The 20743-nt window shown below is 53.1% G+C and overlaps 1 protein-coding gene across 2 annotated transcripts; it reads left to right on the top strand.

Moving 5' to 3' along the window:
- The first annotated feature begins 1245 nt into the window (after positions 1 to 1245).
- On the top strand, positions 1246 to 19721 carry Cdhr1 (cadherin related family member 1). Of its 2 annotated transcripts, XM_004867736.4 has the most exons (17): positions 1247 to 1418; positions 1828 to 1923; positions 2782 to 2927; positions 3939 to 3989; positions 5064 to 5153; positions 5825 to 5911; positions 6486 to 6602; positions 7346 to 7489; positions 8166 to 8244; positions 8878 to 8978; positions 11002 to 11205; positions 12160 to 12312; positions 13008 to 13172; positions 13642 to 13709; positions 15594 to 15822; positions 16544 to 16801; positions 17428 to 19721. In XM_004867736.4, exons 1-17 carry the CDS (start codon positions 1364 to 1366, stop codon positions 17962 to 17964), a joined length of 2580 nt encoding a protein of 859 aa, XP_004867793.1. In that variant the 5' UTR covers positions 1247 to 1363; the 3' UTR covers positions 17965 to 19721. The 2 variants fall into 2 exon arrangements, with proteins under 2 accessions (XP_087057280.1, XP_004867793.1); XM_087201154.1 differs by lacking the exon at positions 7346 to 7489 and having other exon boundaries at positions 1246 to 1418.
- The last annotated feature ends 1022 nt before the right edge of the window (positions 19722 to 20743 follow it).

Below are 20743 nucleotides of genomic sequence, written 5' to 3'. Positions count from 1 at the left end.
ATCTCTCAGCCCGGAGAGTTTCAGCTTGAACCCAACCCCAAACAGGATGGGAATCCAACCTCTGTGCCTCACTGGCTGTGTGAGCGAGGCATGACTGACCTTCCTCGAGCCTTAAGTCTTTCCTCTGTTAAAGCACAGGCCCTTCTCTCTCCTCTCAGGATCCCTGGTCCCTGTTAAGAGATGGCTGAGGAGGCGCAGGCAGGGTTAGTGACGCCCTGCTCTCTCGAATCCTCCTGGGGAGGAAGTCTGCACCCCTTTCTCAGGGGGCCACACCATCCCAGGGCATCCTAGGAAGTAACCTGGCTTATAGACTGGCCCTCCCACCCCCATCCTTGAACAGCCCAACCCAGAGAAGGGGTGCGGGCTCCATTTCAGGCACACTCCTGAGACAGAGCAGCAGAGTGAGGCTCCAGCCCAGGAACTGGGCCAGCAGCCAGGCTGGCTCCAGCGCTCAGCTGCTGCTCCGAGTCACCAGCCAGCCAGGGCCAGAGCAGCACCGGAAGTACCCTGCAGGGATGGGCACTGCTCCACCCTCCCGGGGGTCAACACTTGGCTTGGCCTGCTGTGCCGAGCCTATCTCAAGATGGGGCTTAACTCTGCCTGCAAACCATCCTCCTTCCACCCAGGGCTTGAGAGCAGCTCTGCTGCACGCTCACCTCTCATAGTCAGTGGACAGACCAGCCTTGGGAGCAGGGAGAGGGGGCTGTGCGGCCCAGCACACCGAAGCTGAGACGCTGGAAAGCTGGCCTGGCCTGGGGGTAGGGATGCACTGAGATTCCAGAGAGGGGAGCCTGGTCGCCGCCACCCCTGCTCTTTGCTGTCTGCTCTGCGAAGCCCTTCGGATGGTCTCTGGAACCTGTGTGATTGCCAAGGCAGCGCCCCTTTAAACCCCCTTCCCCCACCCTCACCCCCAGCCCTTCGGCCCTAGGCTGGGCTCTTTCCCAGCACAGTTTTTGGGCTTCACAAATGCTCCACTCAGAGAGGGGAGCTAACTTCCTGAACCACAGAGGAAGTTCACGAAAAAGAAAAACTCCAGGAGAGCCCGAACGGGCCTCACTCGGGACTTGGGGGGCCCCGGGAAGCCCCGATCTTCCAGCGGCCTCCTCGGGCACCCTTCTGCTCCACGAGGCAGGCTCTTTGGACCTGGGCCTCCCCTTGGTACCCCGGCTCCGGGCTCCAAGAAGGGGGAGTGGCTGGCCTGGCCACGCCCAGCCCGGGGCGCCCGATTGGTCTGATGCGGCGGGCCGGGGCCGGGGGTGTGAACCGCTTAGCGCTGGCACCCGCACCCCGCCCGCTCCGAGGTCCTCTGGGCGCACAGGCCAGGGATGCTCTGCACTCCTGTGCTGCGCCAGCTCTCGGAGACATGGGGCGCGCCCCGTGGGCCGCCGCGGTCCTGGGGCTGCTGCGCTTCTGCTTGGGTGAGTGAGTGGCCGGGAGAGGAGGGGACACCGGGACCCAGTCCGGGACCGTGCGCTTCCAGCGTGGGACGTGACGGACGCCTCCCCAGAGAAGGGATCCTCGGGGCCCGCTTCTTCGGACGCCGGGACAGGGGAGGGTGTCCTTCCTCACTGGGCGACCTTGGCCGGGCGCTCCCCGCCTCTGAGCACGATCCCCAGTCTGCCTTCTGATGGGTGGGACCAGGCGATGCCCCGTTTCCAAACTCCCCAGATCTTGGGCGTCCGTGGCAATTCAGCCTAGCCGGAGCTCCAGAAGGTGGGTGGTGGGGATCCTGGGGCGCTGGAGTTGGGCCCGGCCGACTGTGACTGTGAATGCGAAGCTCTCTCCCGCGTCAAGGGTCTGTCCGTGCCGTTTCTCTTCCCTTCCTAGCCCAGGCCAACTTCGCCCCTCATTTTTTCGACAACGGAGCGGGCAGCAGCAACGGAAACATGGCCTTGTTCAGCCTCCCAGAGGACACCCCCGTAGGTGAGGGAGTACCCATAGCCCCCCACCCCACCCTGCAGGTCCCCCCCCCCCAGGCTCATGCTCCCCTGCCGCGGGGACCAAACCCGTGACTCCTCCGACCCCTCGGCGGCGCTCCCCGGGGCGCCCTGTTTGCGCTGGGATCCCTCGGGGCCATGGAAGGAAAGGAAGTCATCGTTGCCATGGCTACTAAGCCGGGCCAGTCCTAGGGACCAGCGCCAGGGCCCAAAGATGAGTGGCCCCGGGGGCAGGCAGCAATGGGCAGCACATCCGAAAGGCCGTTTCTTCAGTGGCTGTGTGACCTCGATTAAATGTATTTACCTCCCTGAGCCTCAGCTCTCTGAGCTTTAAAACCATCCAAGAACTTCCAGCTGGCTGAGATGTGCACCGAGGTGGGGAGAGGAAAGGGTTTGGAACCCCTCTTCCTCACCCTATCAGGCTTGGGAGCTGGGAAACGAGGGAGTAAGGGGAGGCTAGTCGGGCTGGGGCGAACCCCACCCTCGGCCACCTGTCCTGCTTTAAGGATCCTCCTTTCTCTCCCTCTCCCCACCCAGGGAGCCCCCAGCCTTGCTCTTGGGAGAGAAGTCCTTCCAGGCACGGGAAATACAGAGCCTCCAGTTAGGCAGAGCAACCTGAACACCTCTGTAATCCGCAGTACAGATTACCATCAGCAGAGCCGCTGACAACAGGAGATAGTTGTGAAGGATAAAGATAACAAGTTCGGCCAGCCAGCAGGGTGACACCTTGGCACTGAATTGAATACTCATTTTATAAACAATCAGATCCTTGGTTCTGTGCGGCTGCTACTCAAGAAAAGTTATATACCAGGTTATAGGTCCTCCCTGCTGTGTCTCCTTTCAGGCTCTCATGTGTACACCCTCAACGGGACAGACCCCGAGGGAGACCCTGTCTCCTACCACATCAGCTTTGACCCCAGTGCTAGAAACGTCTTTTCCATTGACCAGAATTTTGGAAACATCACCCTGGTTGAGGAGCTGGACAGAGAGGTATGGGGTGGCGTGGGGAGCATCACGGGCTGTGGCTGCTGGATATACCAATTCCTCTGCAGCCAGGAGGTCCCCTAGAGCACCCTGCTGTGCATCAGACCCTCCCTTGCAGAATAGGGGACAGAGGAGGGTCCCCAGCCCAGAAGCTTGGGGTTTCCCATTACAGAGGAGGCTTCATGAGCACCTGTCAGCCCTGCTAATCTTTTAAGTATGGGCAATTAGAAAGAAGTCTGTTTGCACTTAGAGGCTTCTAAAAACGCCTCCAAAAGTGGTTTTCAAGCCTACTATGGGAGAAGTTTTGTAAGCTGCAGGGAACTCAGGTAGCAGATGGAGCTGGAAAGCAGGCTGAGGGAGCAGGGCTGAATTTGGAAAAGCCACTCCCCTGTGCAGCCCTCTGTGGTGACAGGGTGCGGGCTTCCTTTCTGGTTTGACACCTGAGCTTGGGGCTTTGGGCATCTCTGGTTCAATGACAACATCCAGGAGCCTCAGGACAGGGCAGAGAAAGGAAAGGGAGGTCTCAGAGACTCAGAGACATCTGTGGCTGTGGGGACACAGGGATGGAGACTGGGATTGCTGGCAGTGCACACACACACATACACACACATACCCTGCTGGTTCATGGGCACTTGAGGCACCCTACACATGGATGTCTGCAAAACTCGAATGTGGAGAGGCATGGCAAGATGAGGTAGAGGGAAAGGATAAGAGAAAGAAATCTCCCTCCAGCACACCAGGGTCCTTCTCCCCTTGTGCAAGTGGAGAACACTTGCTGTTGGAGCCACTGCAATCCCTCTGGGTCTAGGAGAAACCCTGACCCCCACAGTGAGGTCTCCAGCATGCAGGAGGCAGCTGGCAGCCATACTAGTGGCACTGTGGCCACCACCGCACCCTGTTCCAGGGCTTCCTCAGCTCCTGCCCAGGCCTCCTCTACGGGTATAGGTGGGGCTTCACTCAGCCTGGAGTCCCCATGACATGTCACAGCCCGGGACACTCAATCTCTCTGCTTCACAGAAGGAGGATGAGATCGAAGCCATCATCAGCATTTCCGATGGCCTGAACCTGGTGAGTGGGCACTGAGCCACCCAGCCATATTTAGGTAGCATTAGGTCTCCCCCCGAGCCCTCTTGTGGGCTCCCTGGTAAACTCAGGCCAGGGCCTGCAAGACCCATCAGAAGTGCCCACATCAGGGGGCTGCAGCGAGGCCAGAGGAGAGGGAAGGAGGGAGGGAAACAGCAAGCTCCCTCGGCTGAGCTTCTGCTAGGTCCAACCCACATTCCCAGCACCTCCTCCAACCTACCCTCCCATCTGCCCCTAAACCAACCAAACACCCAGACCCCAGGCTCTCCTCACCTCCTGCCCCACCGCCCTCATCACTGCTTCCAGGGTGCTGCAGCAGGCCCCAGAGGTTCCCCAGCACCCCCCCCATGCACTGCAGAGATGTCACTGTGTAACGTTTATCTGGCCACTCCTCAGCTCTGAAAGCACCAACAGCTGGCCCCAGCACCCTTGGACTGAAATCCAAGCTTTCCAGGGCATTCAGGGTCCCATCTGTTGGGCACCATCTGCCTCAAACAGTTTTCTCCCCAGCTGCCCTGCCAGCCATCTAACTAGAATCTGTCCTTGCTGTGTGTCTTACCCCTCTTTGCCCTTGGGCTCAGAGCCCCTTTCCACCTCCTCCCTCTGGCAAATCTGCTGCAGGCTCAGTGTCTCCTCCAGGAAGTCTCCCTGCTCTTTGCCATGTGGCTACCCAGCCTTGATGCCTCTTCTTGGGCCTCTGGATGCTGCATTTACCCTGGACATGGTGTGCTTGCTGCCCTCAAGTGGTTCCATGCAGGGGCCCTGCCCTTAGGACCTGGCACACCACTGTTAGCACTCTAATGATACCTCCATGCCTCATCTCAAAGCCACCATGGCCACTGCAAAATAATGTACCATGCGAAGGGGGCACAGTTCTTGGCATTAAGTGGCTGCTTAATAATATTTCTTGCATGAATGAATAATAGAGGGAGGAAGAGGGAGGGGGAAAGAGGGAAAAGCATGGGTAGGGGGCACACCTGGGGCTGTTAGAGGCCACCATCCTTCATCCCCCTGGAAGGTGTCACTGCCCTGACTCCTGACCCCTTTGCCCCTTCTCAGGTAGCAGAAAAGGTCACTATCCTGGTGACTGATGCTAATGATGAGGCGCCCAGGTTCACCCAGGAGCCTTACGTCGTCCTGGTGCCAGAGGTGAGTGAGGTCCCAAGGCTTCCCCTAGGGCTGCCCTGTGACCTGGCCAGGGCACCAGACCTGTCCATGGCCCACTGCCCTTGCAAGGCCCTCACCTCTGCGTCCTCCCTACCTTTGTCACTGTGTCCTCCCTCGTTCATTTCTACTCCAAAGGTAGCCCTTTCATTGGTTGCCATCATAACCCTGATGCACACTGTCCTGCAATGGAGGGTAGAATTTGTCTCTTTGTCCCTTGCTAAAGCCAGGAATTTTCAAGCTTTAAAGTGTTTGCTCGTTCAGTGGAAGGGAGGGATTTCACTCTTGCTCTGTGCTGGGTGGGGACTCTGGTGGTCCTAACTGTGACCATGCTTATGATCCACCTCCTCACATGGAATTGCCACGTCATGTGAAAATCCTGGCTCTACTCGGGGTCTTGGTTTTCTTCTCCCATCCCCTTGAGGGTGTCCCCTAACCCTCCACAAAGCCTTTGCTCCTCCTTTCTTCCCCTATCCCTCCCTCCACTCCAACATATCTTTGTCACCATCCCTCCCTACACAGCTCACACAGTTGCTGTCACCTTGCCCCTCAGCCCTTCACTGCCCAGGCCCCACTAGGTCACAGCCCCTGGGCCTCTGGCTCCCTGAGCTCTGTGTCACTGCCCCTGACCCTTCCCTGTGGTTGTGACCCCTCAGGACACACCTGCTGGAAGTAGCCTCTTTGCAGTCCATGCTGTGGACAGGGACACAGGCTCTGGAGGGAGTGTCACCTACTTCCTGCAGGTAAGGTGGACACACAGAATTCCACCACACTGTTCTAGAGGGGACACTGGATGTCTTCCAGCTCCATGGGCCTAAGGTCAGTGGCTCTGTACACAGAGATGATAAAAGCATCCCCTCATTGGACTACCATGAGGATTAGATACATGTAACGCTCCAATTACAGCTACAGGGTCCCTGAGTCTGCCCACCGAGCCAGGGGTTCCTGCCACACCCCAGTAGGTGCACCTGGGATGGCAGCAGCTTACTTGTAGTTAGAAGGTGCCCCAGTCTCTCCTCCCCGTGACTCCTGAGCCCCTGATCCCTCTAGAGGAGCTCACATTGCAGGCCCTCCCACCCGCTGGGACTTCTGGGACAGAGCTCAGTCTAGTCCAGTGGGGAGGGATCGCACTGGCATTGACTGAGGGTGTGGGAGCACCCAGCACAGTTCATACAGGAGATCTGAGGTCAGAAGCACTGGTGCCCTGGAGTGGGATCCTCAGCCCTGACGTGGTGAGGATCCCTCAGTAAACATGGAGAGTGTTCCCTGGCAGCCCTCGCTCCTCCTCAAGGCCTAGTGGCTCCCCAACTCTTCCAGAGCCTCCACCTCACCAAATTTGCCATGGACCGCCACAGTGGTGTGCTGCGCCTCCAGGCCGGGGGCACTCTGGACTACGAGAAGTGCCGGACCCACTTGGTCACCGTGGTTGCCAAGGTAACAGAGGATGAACAGGGAGCATCAGCCTCTCCTCATTGGACTGGAGGACAGTTGGGTTTGGGGGGCACAGTTAGGGGACCCCCAGGCAGGGTGGGAACCAAGTGACACAGGAGGCAGCTGTGGGGGCTCATATCCTCCAGCAGGCTGGGCTCTTTGCGCTGGAGAGGCCCTGTTCCCTGCTGGGACAGAGCATGTGAACCTTTGAGACTGATAGGCAGGGTTCCTTAGGCAGGACCAGGTGGCCCCATCAGGGAGACCCCTGCCCCTCTCTGCAGCCAGGTCTCCAGGTACCCCCATCTCTGTCCAGGCTTGACCTCCTCATTCCTCCTCTCCATGTGACCAGTTGCCCCTTCCAACCCTCGGTTTCCTCATCTGCCCACCCCTTAAGCTTAATGATGTTCCTCACATTTCTGCAGGGCATGGTGAGGAGCTGGGAATCTGTGGGTGCTTAGCTCTGGGCCTAGTGGTTTATTTTGCAAAACTCATTGTGCTTTGAAGCTTCCTCCTCTGTCTCTGTATCCAAAGGAACTGACTGAGTGCCAGGTACTGGCTGAAACCTTTCTCACCTTGTTTCATTTAAGTCCTAAAACCCCCTGAGTCAAAACCTAACTTCCAGGGACACAGAAGCAGACAGAAACTCAGGGCAGGCAGCTGCCTCTTGATTCAGCCATCAGCTTGTAGGTGTACTCCTGGGCCCAGCCACCTTCAACCTCCTCCTGTCGCCCCCGGTTCCTCCCCAGGATGGAGGGGGCAGGCTACGAGGGGCCCACGTGGTGTTCTCAGCCACCACCACAGTCACAGTCAATGTGGAGGATGTTCAGGACATGGCTCCTGTCTTCGTGGGCACACCCTACTATGGCTACGTGTACGAGGACACCCTTCCGGTGGGTGGCTGCCCCTCACCAGGGTTTCCTCCAGACGCCACCTGTCCTTGTGGTTCTCCAGGGCCCCTCCTGGGGATGGCTGGGCTCCCTCCACCACCAGCCCCACACGCTGGCCGCCCTGCTCACACAGAGGCTGAGTCTGGATACACCGGGCTCAGGCCAGGAAGGACTCTGCAGCATCCAGAAGAGGAAGGGGAGGGATACCCAGCCTGGTGTGAGGAGTATCCACTGGGTGCAGGCAGAGGTTGAGCTGGACTTGTCTGGCTGTGTATCCCCAAAAAACCTTTCAAACAACACTCAGGGTGTCACAGGATGGAACCCACATTCTGAGACCCCCACACTTGAGGCCCTGTGGTCCAGACACACCTCCATTTCTCCCCTGCGCCCCTCTGGGGTAGAGGAGGGTAAAAGTGGAGGGGGCAGAAGGCAAGTGTAGTGTGTGGGACAGGAAGCAGGAGTTCCAGGACTCTCCAGGCAGCTTTTGCTTTGTCCCCATGGGCCAGAACATAGCAGGCACCACTGTCCCTCCAGCCCAGTGCCAGCAGAACCAGCCCATACCTTGGGGCCACCCAGAGGCCTTGGCCAGGTGGGGGTTCCAGGGAGGGGATGGGCCATGGCCAGGGAGGCGAGTCCCCCAGCATCCCCATCAGCCCCAGGAGCTCCTCCTCCTCCCCAGGGCTCAGAGGTGTTGACGGTGGTCGCTGTGGATGGAGACCAGGGCAGGCCCAACCACCTTGTCTACAGCCTCATGAACGGTGAGTCTGGGCAGCCTCAGGGCTGCTTCTCTGACTCTCCAAGGGACCAAAGTGAAGTCCTCAAAAACTCTGGGTCCTGGACCCTCTTCCTGTGGGACCAAGAGGACCAGAAGTTCTAGAGAGGGGGGGTTGGGCCCCTCGAGTGACGGGTGTGCTCCGTCCCTGCTTGTCGTTGGGCCAACAGCAGAGAACAGCCCTGGGGCCTGGCAGCAACGTAGGCTGCTTTGATTTTAGTTCCCTTCACCCAAGCCCTGTGTCTGATGGCAGCGGGTGACAGTGTTTCTTAGGCTCTCAGAATTGCTGTGTTTTCCAATTCTTTTAAAGTCTGGATTGAATGTATTAAATATGCTGAAACACACACACACACACACACACACACACACGGCAACATGCACAAGAGAAGGCTCACAGTATGGAACCTGGGAGCCAAATAGAAGTGAACTCAAGTCCCTACTCTGTTGTGTAACCTTCCACAAGTCCCCTTTGAGACTCAGTTTCCCCCTTAGCATCACACAGATGGTGACAATATCACATTGTATGAGGAGATTCCAGTTTGAGGAGCATGTGACATGATTCCCTTGCTCCCCACTGTGGCCCTGTGCTAAGCTAAACTGCAGTGCACATCTCTGACAGGGAGCAGTGGAGCCTTTGAAATTAATGAGACATCCGGAGCCATCTCAGTCTTGCAGAACCCTTCCCAGCTGCGCAGAGAGGTGTATGAGCTGCACGTACAGGTAACCCTCTCTAGCTGGGCATGCCCAGAAGTCTCCGGCCCTGGAGGTCTACAAAGACAATGAGATCTGGGCCCTCTTCTCTCCCTGGGGCTGTCTGGGAGGGAGACAGATGTTGCTGCACAGCTCTTCCTTCATCTGGGTACAGCAGAGATGAAGCCACCCACTAATGAGACAGGAATTCACACACAGGAATTGTGAGAAAGCTGGAGGGGGTGGGGCTGGGGCAGCAATGCCCCCAGCATGGACCCAACAGGTAGAGGCTGGAAGGGGGTTGGTGGGGTGGAGCGAAGGCATTTCAAGCCACACAAGCCAGGACACCCAGGGCAACAGCATATGGTGTGGTAGGGACTGGAGCAGAGCTCACAGCAAGCAGCAGGGAGGAGGAAGATGGGGATCCCAGAAATAGGGGGCAGAGGCCCCTAATGCTAGCATAGGGTTTTCCATGGAGCAGGTGTGTATGACCTGTGCAGTCACACAGAGGCTGTGGCTGGGAAGGTCCCATGCCAAGCTCTGCTGTGTGTCACCTTGAAATTCTTAATAAGTTTTCATGTTTCACTGGCCCAAGCGAGAGCACTGCAGAACCACTGAGCAGATTCCATGTAGAAAGCTCATTTGGCTACTCAATAAGCAGTGAATCCCCAAATATGGAAAGGGCACCTACCAGAGATTTCTGGTCACTTGTCCAGGGAATGGAAATTCAGTGCTTCTAGGTAACCCCAGGGCTCTGGGTGACTGAGTGACCACGAGTTCCAGACACCATCCTAGCCATCATTCAGGAACTCTGATATGCACTCAGGTTTGGGGAGAAGCAGACAGGAGGCAGAGGAGGAGGGACTGTGGGGATAAGGGAAGGGGGGATGGCAGAAAGGAAAACTGCAAAACAGGAAGGAGGTAGATTGCACAGAACTGGGCATTTGACAGGCTGTGAGGGGTGAGGGGTGAGAGGAGGTGAGCAGCAGCAGATACAGTGCTGCTTGGAGTTTGGGAAAGAATGCAAGTGCAGAGGGAGGGAAATGAAGGGTGTGGATGCTCGGGATATCCTAGGGGAAACATCCAGGCTTGGGCACAGAGGTTTGTAACTGAGAAGAAGTGTCCACATACACGGCGCAAGGTACAGGAAGGAATGAGGTCTCCCTGAGCATGGCCGGGGGGAGGGAGGAGTAGTTGGCCAAGTCCACAGTGCAGGAGCATCAGATGCTGAGAGGGAGGAGTAAGTGCCAGAGACCCAGGAAGGGCCCAAGAAGCCAAGGAGAACTTGATGACCTCAGCCGAGGGAACTGAGCTCTTGGGAAGACACAGAGGCTCAAGGGTGTGGAGGTCAATGTGTAGTGTTGGTGAGAAGGGAGAGAGTCAAGACAGCAGCTGGGCTGTGTGGCGGGACCTGTTAGGAGAGCATCCTTCTAGACCCAGAGCATCCTACTAGAAGAAGGGGAAGGAGGTCCTGGCAGAGGCTCATGGGATATTTGCCACATGGCTCATGAGGAACCCATGGCCCCCAGCCCTGGCTTTGCATCCTGAATTAGTTATCTAATGCTTTCTAACACATTGCCCCAAACCTAGTGGCTTCAAACAACATGTATTCATTTCTCTCAATGTGTATGAATCCACGTTTGGCTTGACCAGATCCTTGGTTCCAGGGTCTCTTGCATGGCTGCTACTGGATTGTCAAGCAGGGTTGGGGTCTCATGTGGAGGCTGGACAGGGACGGGTTGGCTCCCAGATCATATGGCTGTTGGCATGACTCAATCCCTTCACAGCTGTTGGCCAGCAGTCACTGTTAGTTTCTGCTTCACCAAAACCAGCAAGGCAGATTCTGCCAGCAAGATGGACATTATGGTCTCTTGTAATCTCACCATGAAGTGATGTCCCATAGTCTTTGCCAAATGTGGTCAGAGGTGAGTCATGGGGCAGGACCACGCTCAAAGAGAAGGATCACACAAGGGCATGGACAACCAGAGCCAGGATCATGGGAGCCAGCAACAGCCCACCTGCCACACAACCATTGCTGCTGTCCCCACCCCAGGTGACAGAGGTCAGCTCTGTGGGGAGCCCAGCTGCCCAGGCCGTGGTCCCTGTCACCATCAGGATCGTGGACCTCAACAACCACCCGCCGACGTTCTACGGAGAGAGCGGGCCCCAGAACAGGTTTGAGCTGTCCATGTATGAGCACCCACCCCAGGGCGAGATCCTGCGAGGCCTCAAGATCACTGTCAACGACTCCGACCAGGTGTGTGTCCTGCCTTCAGCACTAGTGGGGGTCTGTGTCACCCCTCTCAGCTCAGGTAGCAGGGACAGGGTGGTCACAAACCTGCCCAGGGAGCAGAGGGGCTATCTAATCAAAGGTGGTCTGCTTAGTCTAAGGGCATTCACCACTAAAAGTAAAAACGCCATCTGACCCTCCACCCCAGCATTTGTGACTATGCCCTGCCACCTCCTAGACCCAGTGTAAGACCAGGCCTATATGTTTTTACCTTGCTCAAATCCTGCTAAATGTTTCTAATCCTTGATCAACTCACTTTTAGAATGAAAGACTACTCACTTTTCAGGGTTAAGAGCATATGAAGGCTCCTTGCTTAGTATTAATATGTAAAGTGAGATAAAAAAATATAGTGAATGTTTAAATCCAAAACATTTATTACAGTAAAAGACACATTGCCATTAATTTCTCCAAAAAATACTTCATGTTGAACACACCCTATGATTCTCGTCACTTTCTGAAGCAGTTCTGGAAGTCTTCTTTCCTAAATGTCTAGTTGCACGGTCATGGCTGCCTCAATGTATTAAGCTGACTCAAAACTTTTACCTTTTGTCATTTTGACCTGGGGGAAGAGCCAGTAGTGGCACATTGTCAGATCCAGTGGATAAGGACACATCATAATGTTTTTAGAAGCCTGCCTTTCTACTAAATGGCACTCAGCCACAACATTTGCCATGTTTTTGTTCACTCCTTGTAAAGACATGAAAGAGAACCCTCAGAACTGCTTCAGAAAGTAGCAAGAATGATGGGTAAGTATGGTTGAAACAAGGGGGAGTGCTTTGAGGGGGATTCATGGCATTGTAATTTTGACTGTAATAAATTTGTGGATTTAAACATTCACTGTATATTTCGATCATACCTCATGCAGTATGTTTCTATTCTACTTATCTTCCCTGTTTCCTCTTTCTAAACTCCAACACCCAGGGAGCCAATGCCAAATTCAACTTGCGACTTGTGGGACCTGGAGGCATCTTCCGAGTGGTCCCACAAACTGTACTCAATGAAGCCCAGGTCACCATCATTGTGGAGAACTCAGCTGCCATTGACTTTGAGAAGTCCAGAGTGCTGACCTTCAAGGTGGGTGGGGCTTTGTATTGCCTTCTGGGAGGCTGAGGTAGGAAGATCACAAGTCTAAGCTCAGCCTGGGCAATTTAGTGACTTAGCAACACCCCACCTCAAAAGGAAATAAAAAAGATTGAGGATATAGCTCACTATGAAGGCCTAGATTCAATCCCCAGTACCAATAAATAAATAAACAAATAAATAAATAATCTTTTACAATAACAACCAACAGACAAAATTCTTAAGAATTACCATAACATGAAACATATATCACTTAAGTGATTAAAAACAAAATTTCACAAAAGAGCAGTGAAGGCAAGACATGAAGACATGTAATGGTGTACACCTTTTTATAAAAGTGCAAATTTTCTCTAAGTTAATAAAAAAATTTAAAATATCACCCCAACCCTTACCTAGAATTTCCTTTGGGAAAGTGGTGAGAACCTTAATATAATTATTTTGGCTTTTATCTGGAGAAACAAGAAAGGAATATGCGGATTGGTAAAAAGACACTGGCCCCAATACAGTTGGGAACAATGGGAACGCTGGCATCAGAAGCCACAAGGGAGGAAAGAGGTGCAACTTTCAGGTGGTTGCAGGGAGAGTCCTGCAGCTGAGAAGTGGTGGGTGCTGGACCAGTTTGAGAGAGATAGGTGTGGAGGGTTCTCGGCAGGTGACAGCCACCCCTTCAGTTTTCCTTCCTTCTCTAGCTCCTGGCCGTTGAAATGAACACCCCGGAGAAGTTCAGTTCCACGGCAGATATTGTGATCCAGCTCCTGGACACCAATGACAATGTCCCCAAGTTCACCTCCCACTACTATATTGCCAGGATCCCTGAGAATGCCCCAGGCAGCTCCAACGTGGTGGCTGTCACGGTAAGTTTGGTACTGGCCAAGGCCCTGGTGCTGGTTGAGAGCCCTGTGAAGTGAGACGAATCTAGGTTCCATTTAGATCACACAGCCCAGTCTTTACCTGTGACCTTGCACGAGCAGCTGCCATCTCTTAGCTTCTGTTTCTTCATCAATACAAAGAGGCAATACCATCTCACTGGTCTGCAGTGAGGACATACGTCTAGACCCTCAGTCCAGAGCAGGACCATCCCTTTGCCTTCTCATTTATAGAGGAGAAACAAATGCTTTCCAGGTCCTGCATGTCTTTGGGCTCCTCTAACATTAGACGCCCCTTTGGAAGAAAGAGAGGGCCCAAGGCAGCCTCTCAGTTCCTGCCCTACTGGGCAAACCTCCCACTCCCCTTGCTTTCCATTGAAAGCAGCTCTTAGCTCCAGGGGCTGCCAAGGTGCCCTAGCCATGAGACAGGTGCCACGGTGAGCCTTCTCTCTTCCAGGCTGTGGATCCAGACACGGGATCCTGGGGCCAAGTCAAATACTCCATCTATGGGACCGGGGCAGATCTGTGAGTACATCCAGAACCCCAGACAGAGGTCTGGCAAGGGACTTGGGAGGCTATGGATGGAGCGGTTTCCTACTGAAGGCAGGGAGTATGTGAAAGGGTCAGGATCAAAGGTTGGGAAGGATGGGAAGGAGGTGAGGGGTGAAAGGAAGCAATGGTGACCCTGAGGCAGAGGTGTGGGGACTTTCAGTAGGTGACTGGGAGAGAAGAAAGTCCTGGTCACAGCATGGAGCTGGGCTCCATGGCTTCAGGAACCAGAAAAGCAGGGATGGGCTGTAGCAGTAAGAGACCATGGAGGAGGGGAGAGGGCTGCATTTTTCCCATTAAGTTTATTGGTACATTTTAGGTATAAAATACAGTTACATTCATCATTGGGATCTTGTACCATTACATGAGTATCTTGGTTCTTATTTTTTTCCCCTTCTCCTGCCCTCCCTTCACCCCCTCCACCCTTCCCTATTTGCAAAGATTTTGTTTCCAGTTTTTTCCTTTTCTCATATTTTTTCTTTTCTCTTCTTTCCTTTCCCCTGCCCCTCCCACTTCCCCTGCACCTTTAGACCTTTTCTTCCTGTTACACACTATCAATTATACATTTTTAAAATTACAATATCAAGATCTAGGAGACATTACCACAGATTTTACAGAATTTAAAAGGATATAGAAAGCATATTTCAGAAATCTGTTTTGAAATAAATTTGACAACTTCTAAGAAGTACCTTGGAAGACAAATTAATGAAACTAACTCGGGAGGAAATTTAAAATTTGAATAGCACCTATTAAAGAAAGTATATTCCTAGCTTGAAAAACCTACCTATATGACAACAGCAGGCTCAAAAACATTTTAACTGATAAATTATATCAAACAATTAAAGCAGAAAAAAAGAAGGACCACTTCTCCCTTCATTTTAGGAAATCAACATTGTGCTAATCCTAAAACTGGATAAAGATAATAGAAGAAAAAAGTATGAACATAGATAGAAATTTGTTTAACAAAACAAACTATTGGAAGTCAGATCTGGCAGGATGTAGAAAGTAGTTTTGTTATAGGGATGGCAGTGTTGGTTCAGCATTGGAAGATCCGCTCCCAAAAGTCATCATTTTAACAGAGGAAAGGAAAAAGCCATATGGTCCTGTCACTAGTTGGAGAAAAAGTATTGGACTAAATTCTACAGCTGTTCATGGTAAAAGCTATCAGGAGACTAGAAGTAAAACAGAACCTTTTCAACAGATTAAAGACATGTACTCCATACTTCCAGTGAGAACACCTTATATGAATGGAGAAGATACAATGCTTTCTCCTTAAGGTGGGGAACAAGGGCAGATATGCTTACTCTTCATCTGTTCATTAAACTTTGAAACCTAGGCCCCACCAAAATAATCTGGCAATAAAATGACACAGTTAGGATAGGATTGGCAAGGTAGAAGCAAAACCTTTATATGTAGATGAAATGATCATCTACAGAGAAAATACTCAGAAATCTCTAGGACCCCCTAGAACTTGTATTTGAATTTAGCAGCATTAGAATACACAAGGTATATATAAAAATTCAGGTCTGTGTATACTTTCTATAAATGAAGAATTGAAATTTAAAAGTTATGTAAGAGTACAAAGGGCCTAGAAAAGTTACATTTTAGGTTCTTAAACTCAGGATCAATAGCTGGGTGAGGAGTCAGACCAAAAGGAGAGACAGCAGGTAGGAGCCTTGGAGAATCTACCTGGTGCCCCCCTGCTGCTTTCCAGAGGCAGCTCATCCTTGCAAGCACTGTGTGCACGCACCTATGCACATGTGAGTTGCTGGTGTGTGCATTGCTTGTGTGCCCAAGTGTCTCTGTATGCTTGTGCACATGTGCACTGCTGTGCACTGGTGCCTATGCTCTGCCTGGCAGGTTCCTGATCCACTCCTCCACTGGGCTTATCTACACCCAGCCCTGGGCCATCCTGGATGCTGAGGCCACAGCAAGGTACAACTTTTATGTGAAGGCAGAGGACATGGAAGGCAGGTACAGCCTGGCTGAGGTCTTTGTCACTCTGCTAGACATCAATGACCACTACCCCCAGTTTGGAAAGAGCATCCAGGAGAAGACAATGGTGCTGGGGACCCCAGTGAAAATTGAGGTGAGTTTTAGGCAGCTGAACTCACCCTAAAACCTCATTGCAGCAACTGCAAGAGACCCCAGGACAAAAGAACTTAATGCATGCATCAATACACACACATGCCTGCAACAATGAGCTGCCTCGAATAAAATGTATTGGATTTGGATTCTCCCCAAGGCAATAGACTACAAGGTGCTTTATAGAACCTCAACTCCACTCCAACCTAGGAAACTTCTCTGAGAAAGAAGGCAGCCAATGAAAAACATAAAACTCAGGCAGCCTAAGAGTTTGTCTTGCCTTAGTTCCCATAGCTGGTCTTCTTGCCTTCAAAACAGTGCTCTTCCCAACACACTCCACTGTTTTCCTATTGTGGAAGAAGCATGAACTTGGGAGCCCACAGCCTCGACTTTGCATCCCAGCTCCCTTCCTCTGCCTCTCTCCTTGAACAAGTCACTTGGCACTGAAGCTTTTATTTATGCACCCGTGATATGGATTCACCAATGCCCACTTCCTAGACTTGTTCTGGGAATAGAACCTTGTAACACACATATAGGGCCTAGGCTTGATCCAGAGTCATACACAATAGGTCACACTCTCCATCCATTCCCAACTCCATCTACTCCAAGCAGGGTCAAGACCACTTCCTGTCACCCCAGTAAGCCCCATGTTCTATACTGACTCTTTCAGTGTTCACAAGTGTTTTCTTCCAAGCCCAGCTCTGTCTGTCCCTCTTCATGCACAGGCCACAGACCAGGACGCAGAGGAGCCCAACAACCTGGTGGACTATTCCATCACCCATGCGGAGCCGGCCAATGTGTTTGACATCGATGCACACACAGGGGAGATCCGGCTCAAGAACTCCATCCGCTCCCTGGACGCCCTGCACAACATCACACCCATCGGGGACTATAGGTGGTCCCTAGAGGTGCAGGCCAAGGACCGAGGCTCCCCATCCTTCAGCACCACGGCCTTACTCAAGATTGATATCACAGATGCTGAGGTGGGTTCGAAGCCATGGCCAGGGAAAGGGGACAGAGGGCCAGCCCAGGGAGAAGGACCATCTCCCAGCTTCCTCCAAAGGATGCTCAGTGATGTTACAGGGTTCTGGTGCTGTTAAACACACAGGCTTGGGAGTCATGTTGAAATTCTAATTTCATATTTATTAAAGGCATGACTTGAGGCTTCGCTAAGCCTCCACTGCCTTTCCTGGAACATGGGAAGAATGATGCCTCTTACACTAGGTGCTGGAAGGTGGAAAATCATATGTAGTTCTCAGCTCATTGTCTGGCAAAAAGTCATCACTTAAGGAGTTTCTGATAAGTCTGGGTTAGTTGGCCCCTTTATATACAAAGGCAAGGGATACAAAGGGAGTGATTCAGGAGTCTGGAATCAGAAAGAGATTTGTAATCATGTTCTGCTCGAGTGTGTTGTTCTAGAGGATGGCTTGAACCAGCTTTCAGTGTGCATTTTTCCATAAAGAAGCCCATAGTGGTTATGTTCTCAAAGAGGTGCCTGACCAGATAAACCCTAACAAAACAGCAGGCTTAAGGAAGCTCATGCCTCCCACACTATTCTTTGGGGACCAGGTGGGAACAGCTGAATGCAGGAGGTGGCCCTGTCTTCCAGACGCTGTCCCGAGACCCTGTGACTGCCTTCCTGCTGCAGACCAAGGACAACCCCATGAAGGCCATGGGTGTGCTGGCCGGCATCATGGCCATTGTTGTGGCCATCACCGTCCTCATCTCCACTGCCACCTTCTGGCGCAACAAGAAGTCCAACAAGGTCCTGCCCGTTCGCCGCGTGCTCCGAAGGCGGTCCAGCCCTGCACCCCGCAGCATCCGCATCCAGTGGCTCAAGTTCAGGAGGACCAAGACCGCCACCAAGTTCATGCTCAAGGAGAAGCCCCCCAACGAGAACTGCAACAACAGCAGCACAGGAGCCCCACTTCCCCCCAAAGCTCCATCTCTCCCTCCACTCGCCAGAATGGCACCCAACACAGTCGCACACTGGATGGTGCCTACTGTCTCTGGATCCCTCGCCCCCCAGAAACCCCAACAGTCACCCAAGGCCCTGGCCTTGGGCAGCCCTGTCAGGTCATCTGTGGTCTCTGAGCTCAAGCAGAAGTTTGAGAAGAAGAGTGCAGACAAGAAGGCTTACTTCTAGGGTGTAGCCTGTGGCCATGTCTTCCTCCCCCACCCCACCTGACCACTCCACTGCTTCCACAGTGCTCCCCACCCTGTCCTCCTGAAGGTCACTCCTGTTTTGTACAGTGATATAAACTCCCATTTGCAGGGCTCTGGATGGGGCTTTGAGCCCCGGGCTCCTCAGGTGATAGAACTGGCAACTCTCCCATCATCCACATCCTGGGCACAGCTGGAACGCTCCCTGTTCTTCAGGAGCTGCTCTCTGTATCCTGTGCTCACCAACTCCAGACCTCACAGTCCCTCTGGTCCCCCTGTGGTCTCATCATCCTTCCTCAAGGAGCCATGGGTGACAAGGCCAGTGAACTTCTGGATCCTGAAGCCTGCGGCTAAGAGCAGAGGCAGGAAAGGGAGGTTGAGCCCTGCAAAGCCTGTGGTCAGCAAAGCATGCAGGCCACAAGAGAGCAGATCTGGGGCAAGGAGAGGGCAGAGATGTCCTGAGAACTCATGTTGAGTGCAGGGCTGCACCCAAAGCCACGGAAACCATAGGGCCTGGCGAGGTCATGTGAGATCATAGGGTGAGATCATGGCCCCTGCTCTGCCCAGTGGACCCAGCAATTCGCTGTGTGGGATGGGCTTTGCTGAGAGCACAGCAGAAGTCCCCAGTCAGATTGTCCTGGGCCCAGAAGCTGGAGCCTCAGTGAGAGCCTGAGGGCACCGAGAAGAGCATCAGGGCCCTCTTTAAAGGACAGAAGGAGGGCTGAGATCTGGAGAGACTTCTGCTTTTACCCAGCTCTGTTCACTTGTGTAACCTTAGGGAAGCTGGTTTCTGTTTTTGAGATGTGGTCTTGCTGCGTTGCCTGGTCCAGCCTAAAACATGAGAGCCTCTTGGCTCAGCCTCCTGAGCAGCTGGGATTACAGGTATGTACCACCCTGACCAGCTTTAGGGAAGCTGTTTAAACTCATCATCATCTTCCTCATCTGTAAAGTGAAGGAAGTAAGCCCCATGAAAACAGCAGTGTGAGGGCTTTAGCCACATACAAACCAGCATTCAGTACTTGGAGCAGTCCTCCCCGGAAGTATTAGACCGTCACAGCTACTTTCCCAGGTACCCCCAGGGGGTGCTGTGCTGAGCATGGGAGCAGCAGAGCAGATGATGACTTTGCCCTTGCCATCCCCCTTCCCTCTCCCTCACCCCATGCCACTGCCAGAGAGAAAAAGAGCTCAGCAGCAGCGTCCAGTCCAAGCCTGGGGAAGTGGTTGGTCCAATGTTACTGTTGGTAGCAGGGTTCTGGTCTGAGGGTCCCCACCTCCTCCAAGTTTTCCTCTAGCTGGGGTGTGACCATCTCTGCCAGAAGAGAAGTCCTCCAGGGCCTCTGTCGTTAATTCAAAGGAGTTCTGTCCTGGTTAAGGATGTCTGGGTATGCACACATGCACATGGGGAGAAAAAAGCAGGATGGTTCTTTGTATTTGCTCAACTTGTGAATCAGCCCTCTAGACTGTGCCCAGGAGTGTGAACAGAGGCTGTGCACATGTGGCTTTCCTGGTGTCCTGTCTGTGTTTTGAGGTGTTACTGAGATGTGCCAGTATGCAGAGTCCTTTTGGGGTGTCTGCAGTCCCTGACCCAGAGGAGCCCAGACTGGATAGGGACTTTCCAGCCCATGTTTTAGGAGAGGGCTGAACCAAGGTTACCTCTCCAGAGAATACAGTGCCCTTCCGACATGCATGCAATCCACCTCTTTTGTAAATGGTAAATAAAATCTGTAACCCGAAGGACAAGCTGACCTCTTGCTGCTCCTTACGTGTGTGCTCCCTGGCTTATGGAGACCAGTCCTCCTCGCCCATGCCCCAGCTCAGCTTGCCTTGGCCTCCTCCTGGCTTCTCCAGTGGATGAATACACCCCAACACCTGGATCTGACTCTAATGGAGGCTGCAAAATTTGGTCCAAATTGCCTGTGTAAGCATCAAACAGGAGCACATTTTCGGACTCATCTACCTGACTGTGGCCCATGCCAGGCTTGGACTGGGCTTTTCTTCTCAGGCAGGGTGCTTGGCAAGGAAGGGATCTGGAGCTAGAAATAATGAGCCCCAGTGTAGCTCAGCAGGGGCAGCAACCAGGAGGCCAAAAGAACAAGGAAGTAGTTTGTCTCTGGGCTAGTGGTCATGAAGACCTCTGAGCTGGAAGCCCAGGTCAGCATGTGGACCCTGGAATGGAACTGGGCTCTGGGACAAGCCCTAGAACTTGACCAATCAGAGCTAGTCCTAGAACTGGTCACTGAGGGCCAAAGAGGCTACTATCCAGCATCAGCCATGCTGGAGAAAGGAAGAATGTTCCACCAAGCCAAAGGGACCAACAGATTTGCTCAGCACTGGGGAAACATGCCAGGGAATCAGGCCAGCCACGTCCCACTGCATTAGGGAACAGCGGCGTGAGGTGCTGCCTGCACGGCCACATCCAGGCGGGCCTGGATCTGTAAACTGGCATGATGTCAGGCCTCTGGGTAGAGAGCTGAGAGGCAGGAACAGCAGCTGGACCCTGAGAATCAAGCATTAGTGGCATGCATAATCAATACATGTATCTCAGAGAGATCTGAAGTCAATTCCCCCATCACCTTTCGCTGAGCTCAGACTTTCTGACCATATGAAATAATAAAATGCATTTACAAATCACTAGCCCTCGGTCTGAATTCAGGTCCTGCCACTGAAGTGTGACTTTGGGCATGAGACCAAGACTTTTGGGCCTCACTTTTCTCATCAATATAGAAAAGACTTGTCCCAGGAGAGTGATAACAGCTATTATA

Source organism: Heterocephalus glaber, unplaced genomic scaffold, assembly GCF_053883595.1.
Source record: "Heterocephalus glaber isolate CG9 unplaced genomic scaffold, H.glaber_assembly_v1.0 deba00001755, whole genome shotgun sequence".
Taxonomy (NCBI): Eukaryota; Metazoa; Chordata; class Mammalia; order Rodentia; family Bathyergidae; genus Heterocephalus; species Heterocephalus glaber.
This window is presented reverse-complemented; position numbering and strand designations above follow the sequence as displayed.

Coding starts and splice junctions, on each gene's coding strand:
- Cdhr1 (XM_004867736.4), top strand. CDS start 1,364: ATGGGGCGCGCCCCGTGGGCCGCCGCGGTCCTGGGGCTGCTGCGCTTC. Junction 8,979..11,001: donor TGTATGAGCTGCACGTACAG/GTAACCCTCTCT, acceptor TCCCCACCCCAG/GTGACAGAGGTCAGCTCTGT. Junction 13,710..15,593: donor TATGGGACCGGGGCAGATCT/GTGAGTACATCC, acceptor TCTGCCTGGCAG/GTTCCTGATCCACTCCTCCA.